The sequence below is a fragment of the Rhea pennata genome, chromosome 20, assembly GCF_028389875.1.
Source record: "Rhea pennata isolate bPtePen1 chromosome 20, bPtePen1.pri, whole genome shotgun sequence".
Classification (NCBI taxonomy): domain Eukaryota; kingdom Metazoa; phylum Chordata; class Aves; order Rheiformes; family Rheidae; genus Rhea; species Rhea pennata.
The window spans coordinates 7728354-7741592 of NC_084682.1; the positions used below are offsets into that span (position 1 = coordinate 7728354).

The 13239-nt window shown below is 61.7% G+C and overlaps 1 protein-coding gene across 1 annotated transcript in view; it reads right to left on the bottom strand.

The window, feature by feature from the left end:
• Positions 1–6026: 6026 nt before the first annotated feature.
• CUX1 (cut like homeobox 1) overlaps positions 6027–13239 on the bottom strand; it is a 270867-nt gene continuing 263654 nt past the window's right edge. The window contains exons 15-23 of the mRNA XM_062592853.1: positions 12824–12960; positions 12387–12453; positions 11467–11579; positions 10093–10209; positions 8237–8320; positions 8082–8138; positions 7251–7331; positions 6783–6847; positions 6027–6683 (exon numbers count right to left, since the gene is read on the bottom strand). Of these exons, the coding sequence (XP_062448837.1) occupies positions 6623–6683; positions 6783–6847; positions 7251–7331; positions 8082–8138; positions 8237–8320; positions 10093–10209; positions 11467–11579; positions 12387–12453; positions 12824–12960 (782 nt within the window). The 3' untranslated portion in view covers positions 6027–6622. The remainder of the gene's footprint in view (positions 6684–6782; positions 6848–7250; positions 7332–8081; positions 8139–8236; positions 8321–10092; positions 10210–11466; positions 11580–12386; positions 12454–12823; positions 12961–13239) is intronic.

A 13239-nucleotide genomic window follows, 5' to 3' on the forward strand; every position in this document is an offset into this window, starting at 1 on the left:
GTGAACAGGAACAAATGCTTGGAAAGAGCCGGCTTGCAACGGAGAGGCTCTTCTCCCTTCCCTCCGAGGGAATGATTTAAAACTGGTGGTGAATAAACTTAATATCTGCGCGCTCCTGCCAATTCTAATTACGACGGGGCTCCCGCGGCGCTATTAGCTGCCTTAAAAATCTCTACGAGGAGTAAAGAGAGCAGCTCTTGGAGAGAGCCGCCGCTCTGAGCGCCGCGTGCCCACGAAACCCTTGGCCCAAAGGCAGGTACCGGCGCGGTGAGGGACGCCGCACCCTTCGCTGTCCGCCCGTCCCCCGGCACTGGGGGGAAACCAGAGAAACATGAAGCACCGTCGCAGCTGCAGATTGCCCAGGAGTGGTCTCTAATGAGATGTAGGCGAAGGATTTGCTGGGGGGGGGGAGATGCTGCAGGGATGGAAGAGGAAAAGGAGAGAAACGGGGAGAAATCGGTGTTTATTTTTTTCATCTTTTTTTGTGCAGCAGAAACTGCTTTAAAACGTCCTTTGGCATGTTAAAGAATGCAAACACCCACTGACAGCTTGTCTCTACAGCTATAGAGCCTTCGTCTGAGGATCGCTTTGATGTGAAGACCTTGACGTGTAAATTCCCGTCTCCTCCTCAGCCCCCGTATCAGGACTTACCTGCCAGAGGGAGAAAAGCCCTCCCCTTCCAGCAAAAAAGGTCCTGGCTAACGTTTTCTCTGCACCCAGAACTTCTCTTTCTCTTGATTCCCAGGGTGTCTCCTCACCCTGGTGGAGTGGGGCTCTCCCAAGATGACTTTCTTGCCCTTGTGGAGGAGCAAACCTTGCTGTGGACTTGCCGAGCAGGAGCAGGTTGGTCAAACCCAGCCACGCTGCCTGCAGTGGCCGAGCGCCTGTTGGCACAGTTGGAGCATTTGCAGATGGAGAGCAAATGGCCAAATGGTGTCTTCTCCCTCAGAGGCTAAGGTTGGGTCTCCAAGATGTGGCCAGCAGCTTAATGGTCCTTGCCTTGCCATCAGCAATGGACCAGCTCTGACCTGTGAGAAGCTGGTGAGAAATGATGAGGAGTCAACAAGAATGCAATCCTTGGAGCAGCTTGTGGCATCAAAACTTCATCTGGCGTCCTTCTTATCCTCATGCAGCCAGTCCCCTGCCGTGTCCCAGATCTGCTGTGTCAAACACCTGTTCGGGATTGCATCCTGTGACCTTACAGCGTCTCGCCCAGCCAGAAGGAGAGCTGGAGGGAATATTTGGGATGGATGAGCAGGGAAAGAGCCCAGCCTCCCGAGCACACTGCTTTGCATGTCAGGTGGAGAGGGGCACCCAGCTCTTCTGCTGTGTTTCTAGAGGCGCTGGGAGTGAGGTGAGACATGGGCAGAGATGCCCAGCTCAGCGTCAGCAGGCATGACCAAGGGCTTCAAGAGCGATCCCAAAGTGTTTGCCTGAGTAATCTTGATACCTCCAGGCAGGGGGGAAGCCTCTTCTGCTGCATCCTGCTGGCTTATCCATCCTGAGCTCAGCAGGCTCCTTCGACCACCCCGACCCTGCTGGGGTGCAGGCAGTACCCATGATGCGCCCAGGACCTGGGGCCTGGAGGAACCAGCAGGTAACGAGGACACTGAAGCAGCCAAGAGTGAGAAGCACGTGCAGAAGCCAGTGCTTGTCCTTCTGAGGCAAGGTGTGTGGCAACTCGCTGAGCATCTCTCGGGCGCGCGGTCTGGGAAGAGAGCGCTGCATTCACGAATTCAGAGGACTTGTCCCTCGCAGCGAGCAGCGAGGTCCGCGGAGGAGAAGCAGGAACACGCTGCCGACGCTCTCTCTGCTCTTCTTCCTGCTGATGCAAATGAAGAGCGATGCTCTTTCGGTGCTAGCCCCGCCAGCGCGCGGGCCGGCGAGGCAGCAGGTGGGGAGCCCGCGGAGCGTGCCAGGATTTGCATGCCGCCTGCAAAGGCATCCGTCGGGGCGAGCGCCCTGCCGCGGGGGCTGTGGGCGAGCAGGGCCGAACCTACGTGGCTCCGCACCTGGGCCTGCAGGGCTGAAGCTACGGCAAAAAAAAAAAAAAACCCGGTGCCGCTCCGAGCAGGCCTTCCCGGGTGCCGCTTACCCAGGTGTGAAGGTTTCGCCTTTTGCTCAAGGCCGGAGAACGCCCTGGCACCAACCTCCGCTCGAGCCCAGGCGCACCGCGGCGGGTCGGCTCGCCCCGCCGGCGCCTCCGCCGCGCTTGGAGGCGGCTCCGCCGGGAGCATCTCTGAGCGCCTGCACGCACGTGTGTTAAAAAAAAAAAAAAAAGAAAAGAATTAAATATTAAAGGAAAAAAACATTTTTGCCTGGACTCACAGCGCCTCTTAAAAATGTTGGCAGCGCCGAAATCCCAACTCTCCCTTAGCTCTGAAAGCTTCCTTGGCCTTTCCACCACCCCGCGGGGAGCCGGGAAGAGGCGTGTGGCCGCAGCGAGCCTGGTGGGCGAAGCGCCTCCGAAGGGCTCTGCAGGGCCAGCCCGGCCCCCAGCGGCAGCAGCTGCTGGACTCAGCCGACCCCTCCGCGTCCTGCAGGACCCCCCCCCCCCCAACCAGCTTTCAGGTGCCCCCCCCCAAAAAGCTCGCAGGGAAGGCGGAGATGCTCCCTGCGCTGGCAGAAGGGGTTTCCATAGCGACCGACTCCGGCGCGGCGCGGATGCTCGGTGCAGCCGCCGCGGTCCCCGGCGACGGGCGAGCAGGACCGCGCCGGCGGGCCGGGCGCGCTGCAGAGGCGGCAACACGTGCGCGCCGGCCCTCGCCACGTGCCCAGCGCGGCCGTCGACGGCTTTGCCGCAGCACTTTCCAAGCGGGGCGCGCGGTCCGTTGTGCTCCACACCGTCACCGCGTCTCATGGACCTTCATCTGCTCCGTGCGGCACCCGAGCACGCTTCTCCCTGTATTTTCTTCCCCTCTGGGGTGTTTTTTTCTTTTCTTTTCTTTTTTCTTTTTTTTTCCTTTCCCCAAGCAAATGTGTAACTTCAGCCCAGCTCAGGCTGCTTGCGAAGCTGCAGTAGCATGTGCATGGGCTCCTGCTCGCCGAAGTTGTCCCCCTGCCACGTGCCCTGGGCGCCTCGCGTGGCTCACGCAGCCTTTCCCTCCGTGTCTCCGCCACCGCGGGGCTCCAGTGGGCCGCTGCGGGAACCTGGCACCGCCGTGGGACCCTGGCACGATTGCAGGAACCTGGCACCACTGTGGGAACCTGGTGCCACCATGGGACCCTGGCACTGCTGTGGGAACCTGGCACTGCCATGGGAACCTGGTACCACCATAGGAACCTGGCACTGCTGTGGGAACCTGGCACTGCCATGGGAACCTGGTGCCACCATAGGAACCTGGCACCGCCGCGGGAACCTGGCACTGCCATGGGAACCTGGTGCCACCATAGGAACCTGGCACTGCTGTGGGAACCTGGCACTGCTATGGGAACCTGGTGACACCGCGGGACCCTGGCATCACATGGCCTCCCCGAGGCCGAGTGGGACAGTGCTCCTATGGGTAAGTGCCGAGCACCCAGCCCGCCGCGACGCAAAGGCAGCGGGCGGGTGGCAGGGAGCAGCGAGGCGCCCAGCCCGGTCAAAGCAGATGGCCAAACTGCGCTTGGCTGAGCAACACCTTCTACTTCATTAACCTCATCAGAGCTCAGCCCGGGCTGCGCCCCGGCGGGGGCCACGGCTGGGGCAGGCTGCCGGCGCCTGGCCGCGCTTGCACGTTAGGACATAACTGCAGATGCACTCGGTGGGCAAAGGGCAGCGCCGGCCCGCCGAGGAACCATGCTGCATCCCTGGGCTTGTAGTCATAAGGATTCGAGATCGAATTCCTAACTCCTGCCCCTCTGCAAGGATGCATCACGCGCTCTTGGCCCGTGCCCGGCGGAGCCCCTGTGCTCCCGGCGCGCGCTCTGCCCCGGGCGCCCGATGCTCGGCCCTGTCCCTGCACCCGCCCAGGTGGGTGCCAAGGGCTGTGGTTTTCAGCTCCGGTTTGCAAAGCAGCCTGTCCTTCCCCGGGGGCCTGCACAGCAGGACGCACGGCGCCTGCAGAAACGTCACCCGCTGCCAGCCCTGCTGAGCGTCTCTTCGAAAGCAGAACCGCGCTCGCTGGGCTGGAGCCGGCGGCCCGATGGAGCGGCCCTCTCGGTCCGGTGCCCTGGGCCCCGGGCTGCCCGGGGACGCTGCTGCACAGGGCGAGCGCGGGGCTTGGAGGGAGCCCCCAGCGCCCCGCGGAGCGGGACGGCTTCCCCTCGTGCCCTCGCTGCCCCCGCACTCTCGCTGCCCCCGCACCCGCCCTGGCTATTTTCAGCCGCTTACCCAAGCGGCCGCGTGCGAGCCCTCCCCGCGGGGGTCGGTGGCGGTTATTCTGGGCGAGAGGCAGCGTCAGAGGAGGTTGCTGCTGGGGCCACGGTGCTGGCTCCGACCCGAGCCGGGGGCGGGGTGGGGGGCAGCGCCACTTTGCTGCTCCAGCGTTGCGGAGTTTCCACCTCATTTTGCATTACGGTGTCAAGTTCAGAGCGGCAGCATCTGTGCGGCAGGGAAAAAGCACCGTGCAACGGGGGAAAAGCATCGTGTGACGGGCAAAAAGCAGCACGTAATGGGGGAAAAGCATCGCGTGACGGGGAAAAAGCAGCACGCGAAAAGCATCGCGTGATGGGGAAAAAAGCATCGTGTCATGGGGAAAAAGCAGCACGCAATGGGGGAAAAGCATCACGTGATGGGGAAAAAAGCAGCACGTAATGGGGGAAAAGCATCGCGTGACGGGGAGAAAAGCATCGTGTGATGGGGGAAAAGCACCGTGCGATGGGGAAAAAGCACCGTGCGATGGGGAAAAAGCACCGAGAGCGGCTCGCTGTGGGCACCTGCAGCCAGTGCGCCCAGCCCGTGGGCCGCGGCAGCCTGCGTGCCCCGCCGGGCCCCCCGGCCGCGGGCTGCCCTCCGCCGGGGAGCCCGTCCACCCGGCCAGGCGCAGTCGTCTGCAGAGCCGAAGCCGACCAAGCCGTTCTCGGCTGCCGGGGTGGCGGGGGCGAGACTGGCTCAGGCAACCCACGTCCTCGGAGCTTCTCGTCCTGGCGCCGGCACGGCCCCGCCGGTGAGCGGCTTAGCGGCAGCCGGCAGGTAACCTTCGGCCCGTGCGCGAAAGCTCCTTAGGAGGGTATTAGCCCTTCCCAGGACTCTGCCGGGGACTTTGGAAGAGCAGGTTGGAAAAACAGGAATTTTTTCCCCAGCCCGGTGAGCCTCGGCGGCGGCGGCCTCCCCGCCGAGAGGGGCGAGGGGCCGGGCGCGCGGCTCCGCTGGCAACGCCGGGGATTTGCGCCGGGGCCGCGCAGCGGGTGCGCGCGAGCCACCCCCGGGACCTTCGCTCGGGCCGAGCCCTCGCCGGCAGCCCAGCCGGCTCCGAGGCCTCGCAGGTCGAGCAGCCGGAGAAAGCCCTGGGTTTCCTTTAATTATTTTCCTGCCTACGCGTCAATACTAATTAAGATTGTTTCCCGTAATTGAACCTAAAGCAGCGAGGGCGAGCAGAGCGCAGCCGAACCCTTCCCTTCCGAGTCACGTCCTGGTCAGATGAGCTTTCAAACCAAATTAGCAAAAACATCCATGCACAAACATGCAAACATGCACCCATGCGCACCCCCATGCACCCACGCACCCATGCACCCCCATGCACACCCCCATGCACGCTCGTGCACACATGCACACCCCCATGCACACGCGCACACACGTGCACACATGCACACTCCCATGCACCCCCATGCACTCACACACCCATTCACACCCCCATGCACCCACACATGCTCGTGCACACATGCATACACATGCACACACACACACACACTTGCGAGTTGGCCCGGCAGCAGTCCCCAGCCCTGCAAGGCAGCAGGTGCTGGAGCTCCTGCCATGGATGTCCAAAATTAGCTGCGCACTCTGCCCTTGCGTTCGAGCAGGACATTTCGTAGTTGTTTAGTATCAAAAGGTAAAAAAAAGGAGGAGAGAGAAAAAAAAGAAAAGGAAAAAAAAAGCACAAAAGCAGTTCAGTCAATGCAAGTCTAACTTTATTTGATAACTTGTCCTGCGTAACTCTATATCTATTTTAAGTCATTTTTGATGAGTACAAGTAGCTATGGAAGTTCTGCAATTCTAAGACATCACATCTAACTCCTAAAAAAGCAAAATTACCTTTCCCTACGAAGCCTGAATGCGAATCCCACCCTTCCCAGGATCATGGCTCTGCGCTCCCGATTTCACACACCAAAACATCATTTCCAAAGCGCCCAGCGTTCATTAGCTTACGGAGAAGCGGGAGAAGCTGCCCTCAACTCCCCGGCCGGGGAGCCAGAGCGCGGGTGCCGGGCGCCCCGCGCCGTCCCGTGCCGTGGATGCTCGGTGCCGCGGACGCCGCTCTTCCGGCCAGGCTCCGGTTACGGCGCCGAGCCGAACAGGTGCCGTTTGGCGCCCGCGCGCTTATCCCTCGCTCTGACTTCGGAGCATCTTGCAGCACCCGCCTCTCCCGCGACCCTTTTCACCCCGAATCAATCCCGATCCCTTCCCGCCCACCAGCAACGGATCCGTCCAAGCCGCGCGGCTTCCCGAAGGCCGAGGCGGCGCCGGGGGAACGCGGCTCCGGCGTCACTGCCACATGGCGCCGGCGTCGCCGTCCTCGTGGAACCGGTGCACGTGGTCGGCGTACCTGGGGGGAGCCGCCGGCGGGTCAGCCGAACCGCGCCCCTCACCGCGGCCCCCCGGCGCCGGGCCGGGCCCCCGCGCCCCCCGCCGCCCCCGTACGCACTTTTTGGCGCAGTACGCGGCGCAGTCCCGTCCCACGCTCTCGCTCCAGGCCGTTCTGTAGAGCACCTGCGGGACCGGAGAGGCCGTCAGCGCCGCGGCCGGAGCCCCCGCCGGCGCCGGCTTTCCGCAGCCCTTTTGCGTCTCCGCGGAGCAGGAACCTCCCGGCCATGTAATATTTATGATTTCTCTTTTCTTTTTAGGTTAGCGCTTTAATGTTTAATGACGACAACTTTTTATTTTCTTTGCTCCTCTCCTCACCGAAACAGCGAGAGGTCGATCTAACTTTGAGAAGAGCGGGATGGAAATATTGTTCCGATTCGTCTTTCATCTCGTTTCACTGTTTAATTATTGATGCTCTTTTTTTCTTATCCCCCCCCCGTTTTTTTGTTCCCCTTGCAGTGATAGATAACCCCCCCGAAACCGCGCGGGGAGGAGGGAGGCCGCAGGAGCGGCGCGGGAAGGCACTCACCAGGAAGACGAGGCAGTGCAGGAGCAGCGTGTAGAAGAAGGCGACGGTGCGAGCCGCCTTGCTGGACAGGACGAGCCGCCCCTGCAGCCAGAGCACGCGGCGGGGGAGAAAACAAAACCAAACCCGTTTTAACGCCGGTCAGCAGGAACGGCGCTGCGGGCACCCAGGCCCCCCGCGCGCGGCCGTCCCCGTCGCGAGAGCCGCGAGGGCCTGCGGGCATCGCCCCGCCGCGGCCCCCTGAAATTTCTATCCCTGCCCTAAGAACTAGGGATTCGTTACGGACCTAAGTAAATCCCCCGAAACGCCACGCGGGGCATTTCCGAAGCGCGCTCCGGCCGGGCCGGCTCTGCGCCCGAACGCCCCGGCCCCGGCGGCCCCGGTGGCCCGATGCTCTTCACCGTCCCCGAGGAGCGACTCGCCCGGGGCCGGGTTTTTCCAAACGCCTTTCGTTCATTCTCCGTGGTGCGGGCCCGCCACCCGATCCATATTCATGCTGCCATTTGCTTGGGATTTATGCAAATGGCGACTTTGCCTTCCTTACAGTGTATTTCTGCCTTCTGCTGCGGCCCGCGGTAGCCCCCGCCCCCTCTTTTCTCCGCCGCTGATTTTTTTTGGAAGGGGGGGGAATAGCAGAACGGGGCAGGGAGGAGGCTTTCTGCCGCTGGCCTCGGTGGTGGAGCGAGGCCACGGCGCAGAGGCCCAGCTGCCGCGGCGGCGTCCACGGCGGCGCCGGATTCCGGCCGAATTAGCAGACGGGAAGGGAGCGGTCGCTGCTCCCCGGCCCCCCTTGGAGAGGGGCGCGAGCCCGGCGGAGCCCGCGCCGCTGCTCACCATGCTCAGCGTGGCTTTGTCCCAGGGGCTGAGGCTCAGGTACTTCCTCTGGCGCTCCTGCGAGGAAGGAAGCGAGCGGAGGCGGTGAGCGAGGCGCGCCGGGCCGGGGGGCCGCGCGCCGGGGCGGGGGGCCGCGCGCCCGGCCCTTTCCCTACCTTTCGGCTGAAGGAGGAGAAGGGGTCGAGGCGCTCTTCGTACTGGGAGGAGTAGCGCAGCTCCGTGTCGTCCCGGCTGCCGCCCTGCGGGCGCACGGGGGGCCGGGTGAGCCGGGGCGGGCGCCCGCGCTCCTCCCGACGGACGGGATCGCCTTGGCCACGGGCAGGGCCGAGGGCGCTGGGGACCCGGCTGGGAGGAGGGAGGCGGCGGCCGAGCGGGGGGACGCGGCGTTGGGACGCGCTGCTGTTACCAGCCGCGGAAACGGGGGGCACTCCGTGAAGGAAGTGCAACATTTAGACGGCTCCGAACCAGCGCAACTCGCGCGCTCCTGCCCGGCTGCGCTCCGGCAGCGCCGCGCACAGCTCCGGCCCAGCCACGATCCCGGGCTGAGGCGAGATCCCGATTTGGGGGCTAGGAATTCCTTACGCCCCGGCCTTACCGAACGACCTCTGATGATTATTTTTAACTCGTTACATGCCCGACTGGGTTCCCAGTTACGTAACCCCCCCGCCCCGTGCTGACGCGTCGAAGGCTTTCGCCCCCTCGATCACGGGAATGCCTCGGGGGGATACGCGCCCAGACGGGACCTGCCACGGGAGAAGCAGGCAGAAACGCCAGAGGGGCCGACCCCGTTCCACCACGGGGATATAAATAAAAACGCCACATAAGGTCCTGGATGCCTGCAGGAGTCCCCCACCCCAACGAGCTATCAACACATCAGCCAGTGAAGCGGACCGAGCCCCCGCGGCGTGGAAAGGCGAGCGCTCTGGGGAGAACTGCGGTACCGTCGCCACCGTCGTTTTCAGTTATTAGAAAAGCCTGGGGATGCGATAGCCCAGCTCAAACCAAAGAAACGGCTGCAATCGGCCGTCTGAACTTGCTTGGTGGCCAAAGCTGGGGCTCTCCTGCCACCCATGCTCAGGGCATCTCCGGGGATGAAGCCTCGTGGGAAGCAGTGCATGCAGAGGCGGTCCTGGGCAGCGGTGCCCACACCGCAAACCCGGCGTCCTCGCGGTACCTGGCTGGCCCTGCCCTGGCTCAGGGCTCCTTTCTGTTCCCAGGACCGGCCTTGGTGGCCCAGGAGCAAGGGAAGCAGAGGAGCTCTCTCTGCTGGTCACGAGAAACTCAGGCTACGAATGTGCCAGATGGGTTTGTGGGTCAGGCGAGCGGGGGGGGGGAAAGGCGAATTTCGCAGCTAATCATGGGCAATTGGACACGGTGCGCGGGAAATCAGCTGCTGCTTTCAGTCGGCCCCACAGGAGATACAGTGAAAGGTGCCGAAAACTGGTGACTAATGCACTGGGAACGATGCCCGATGCCCGTCCACCACAGACACGGCTACGAGGTCTCCTAGCCCAGCTTGTGAGACGGAGAGCTTGCAAAAGTAGCACAGGTCACTTCCAACCGCCTGATACAACCCTCAAACAGTGAGAATGAGTCACTACATGAAAGACTGAATTGTTTTTCAGCCTCTAACTATAGGGCTTTGTTGCCGGAGGTCCCAGTTTAACGACGTGCTCTCCAGTCAACCTGGAGCATCTGTAGCTCACCAGCTGGAAAGCAGTCGTGGGAGCATCAAAGCATCTCCTAGGGGCTCTTTGAAATAAAGTTTCTAACATCAAGGACGTTGGACACACTTCAATACAGTTAAAAAACTGCCCCTATGGGAGAGGGGCTGGGTACCTGCTCCTCTAGAGGGAGCGCTGAGCCCCTTCCCACTCCAAACACTTCATGCCAGATGTGTGTGGGTAACTTGCAATTTCCCCACCACTCCCAAACACTCAGGGCGGTGGTCTAAGTTTGGGGGATCTCTGCCTAGAGTAGCGCGAGCCCAGCCAGCAGGACGGCCACTCACCCGGCCAGGATAGCTCTGGAGGAACTTGATCTTCTCGTAGAGCTTGATGTTGTCAGCCCGCAGGTTGTCCAGCTCGCTCTGCAGAGCGTGCACCGTGTGCTGCATCATGCGGTTCTCCTGCAGGGCAGAGCAAGGGGGATGCCATCAGGGCCTGGCAGATGTGCAGGGATGGACCTAACCTGGTATGAGGGAGATGGGGGTGTCTGCTGCAACCCAGGAGGGCTCAACCCAATGCTAACAGCCCTGCTCCACAGCTAGTTCCCCCTCCTGACTGCAGCTTCAGAGCCAGTACCTTGAGCACAGGTCTGAGGAGCATAAGAGTGGGGTGGCCAGATACCCAAGGTCCTCACCATACAAACTTGGGTGATTTGCTAACAGTCCCTGTAAAACCATGCTTGCTGACAGAGCTTGCAGAGAAGCTAATTAAATCGAGTCATGCTGCTCCAGTGGCACTGGGAGATGACCAGGCTATTTATTGATCTAAAATCCCCAGTAAAAATCCTTCACGTCACGGGTACAAAGCTGCATGGCTTAGTTGGCTGTGTGGCATCTCCCCCGAACCGACCACGCCGCTGGTTTGGTCGGGCCTGGCAGACAACGGAGATGCAGTGGCAGCGGGGGGGCCCGGTGCAGAGCTCCCAGGCCGTGGCGTTTGCACCCGGGATGAGAAACGAGGGCAGGAGAGGAAACGCTGAGATGCAACCCGGTACCGTCGCAGCAAGCTGGGGCACCTTGTTCACAACCTCACTGTCCCCTCTGGGCAACCTTGCTCCTAAATCACTCCTGCCTCCCTCCCTGCAGGGCTGGAGAAAGGCCGGGGACTGGCTGTAGCCGTCCCCCAGGGAGGCACAAAGCCCACCCACCCGCTTCCCAACACCAACGCTTCCAACACCCACAGAGGCTGTCTTGAACCGCTGATAGCTGTAGAGCTATTGGGTAACACTCTGCCACATTCTCCCTACGTGCCCTTTAGGAGGAACTGCAACAGCAGGACGAACTCAGACCGGTCCTTCAACAGGAGCAACGCTGAGGGTCCGGAGAGGAGGTTTTGGTCTAGGAACCCGCCAATACCAGAATATACTTTTCTCTCTCCTGCAGCAGTAGGAGATGGAGGTAAATGGAGTACCAGCCCTCGGAGACGAGCACGGGGCGCAGGGCTGGGCCGTGCTGACCCAGCAACGGCGTGGGAAGGTGGCACCGCTCCAGCGCTTGGCTGCCAAGCGGACGTGGCGTTCATGGACGCACATTCAGCAGAAAACAGGCTACGGAGGCCCTGGCTTTTGTGCCGGGGCATGAAACCTGCCTGGCACACTGTTGGAGGGCTCAGAGAGAGCGCGGCAGTGCTGCGCGGCCGGCCGGCCCCAGCCAACGTACCCCTTCCAGCTCCTGGTTCCTGGCCCGGAAGCGCTCCCGCTGGCTGGAGATGATGGACAAGAGTGAGTCCATCTGCCCCTCCGGGAACGATGTGCTGGGGGGCGGTGGGTGACCTGAGGAGCAAAGCTCAGCATGAGAGATGAGTGGGCAGACAGCCACCGTCCCCCAAAGAGCAACCAGGGCTTGTCTGAGGTCCCCCCAGCGTGTGGGTGGATCTCATGGCCATCACACTCGTGCCCACAGGGGTTACAACAGGGCTCTGCAGCCACCACCGCAGGGTCCTGCGCGCAGCCAGCAAGCGCTCTGGCTGACTGGCTGAGCCTCCCCGTCCGTCCTAGCAGCGGGAGGCATCTGCCGCCAAGGAGAAACGTGTCCTAGGAGGCAGTGACTCAACCCGTCTGCACAGATGGACTATTCATAGCACAGGATGGGTGGCTGCAGGTTATTTGGCTTGGTGGAACTGTTGCCATGATATTGTTTATTATGTGTTTTCAAAACCTTTCAAAACAAAACAAAAAAAAAAAAAGAGGGAAAGGAAGCGGGTTCTCCTCCAGAGGAGCCAGCCGTCATTATTGGTTTGATTCATTTTCTCCAGCAGGCTGCGGAACAGGAGCCAACGTAAAGAGAACATTTAGCTCGCTGGCTCCAGAGGTGAGTTTGGGGTGGAAAGCTTAGGAGTCAGAGCACAAGGAGCTGGGTTCAGCCTGGATGTGCGGGCTTGGCATGCATCTGCTGCATGGTCTTGGTCTGTGGGGCAGGAGAGCGTGTAGAGGAAGGCAAATCACGCTGAACATGGAAAACCAGTCAACAAACAACAGGCTGAGCAAACGACATCCACGCTCAGGAACATCTGCCTACTGCTCATCTTGTGCCGGTGGAAGAGGTGACCGGACTCCGCCACAACCACCCCAGCCTCTTACCGTAAAACAGAGCCGTTGCCTCCTTGATGGGCTCAGGAATCTTCTCCAGGCTGTGGACGGCTGCGCCCTGGGCAGCATGAGAACAGATTAAACGCTTCCCACCCGTACCACAGTGCACGAGCAAAGCAAGTCCTCCCAATGCTCCCCTTGGGTCCCCGCTACGGCCCGGACACCTGGGGCGCTGGGGGATGCTTCGCTCTCAAACAGGCCCCAGACAAGGCTCAACGGCTGGGACAGCACAGAAGCAGCTTCAGACTGTGCAAATAATCATTTCAATTACGTCCATGAGCAAGCAGAGCAAATACCAGATGTGATCCCTCCAGCGCGCAGGGGAGGCCGGTGCTTGACCCTCGAAGCCTGTCCCATCCCCGGGGAGAAGGAAGAGGAAGAGAAGGGCTGGCTGGTGCCGGGGCCTACCGCAGCGCGGGGGGCATTACCTCCGCATCCGGGCGACGCATCGCCGACAGGGCCTGGATGGTGCTGAGGTCCTGCTCCAGCTTGGCCACGAGCTCCTTCTGCTCGGCCACCGTGGAAACCGTCTCTGTGAGCTGGATCTGCAGCTCCGTGCAGCGCACTGCAAAACAGAGCCCGAAATGCAGGGGCGTCACCCACCCGCGTCCCCTTCGCCCTCCCGGGGTGCCAGTGTCCCACGCGCGCACACGCAGCCCCACGCGTGCAAAGCTGGGGGCAAGCCTATTGCCAAGCACGGGGCAAAGGCACCCCAGGCGCTGGCTGTCGCTCTTTGCATGTGTTTTGCCCACTTTGAGCTGAGACCGTTCTGAAGCGGCCGCGGTGGGAATTGCTGCTCCACGACACGTGCCTTTAACCCAGAAGTTCTGCTGAGGGAAGGCCG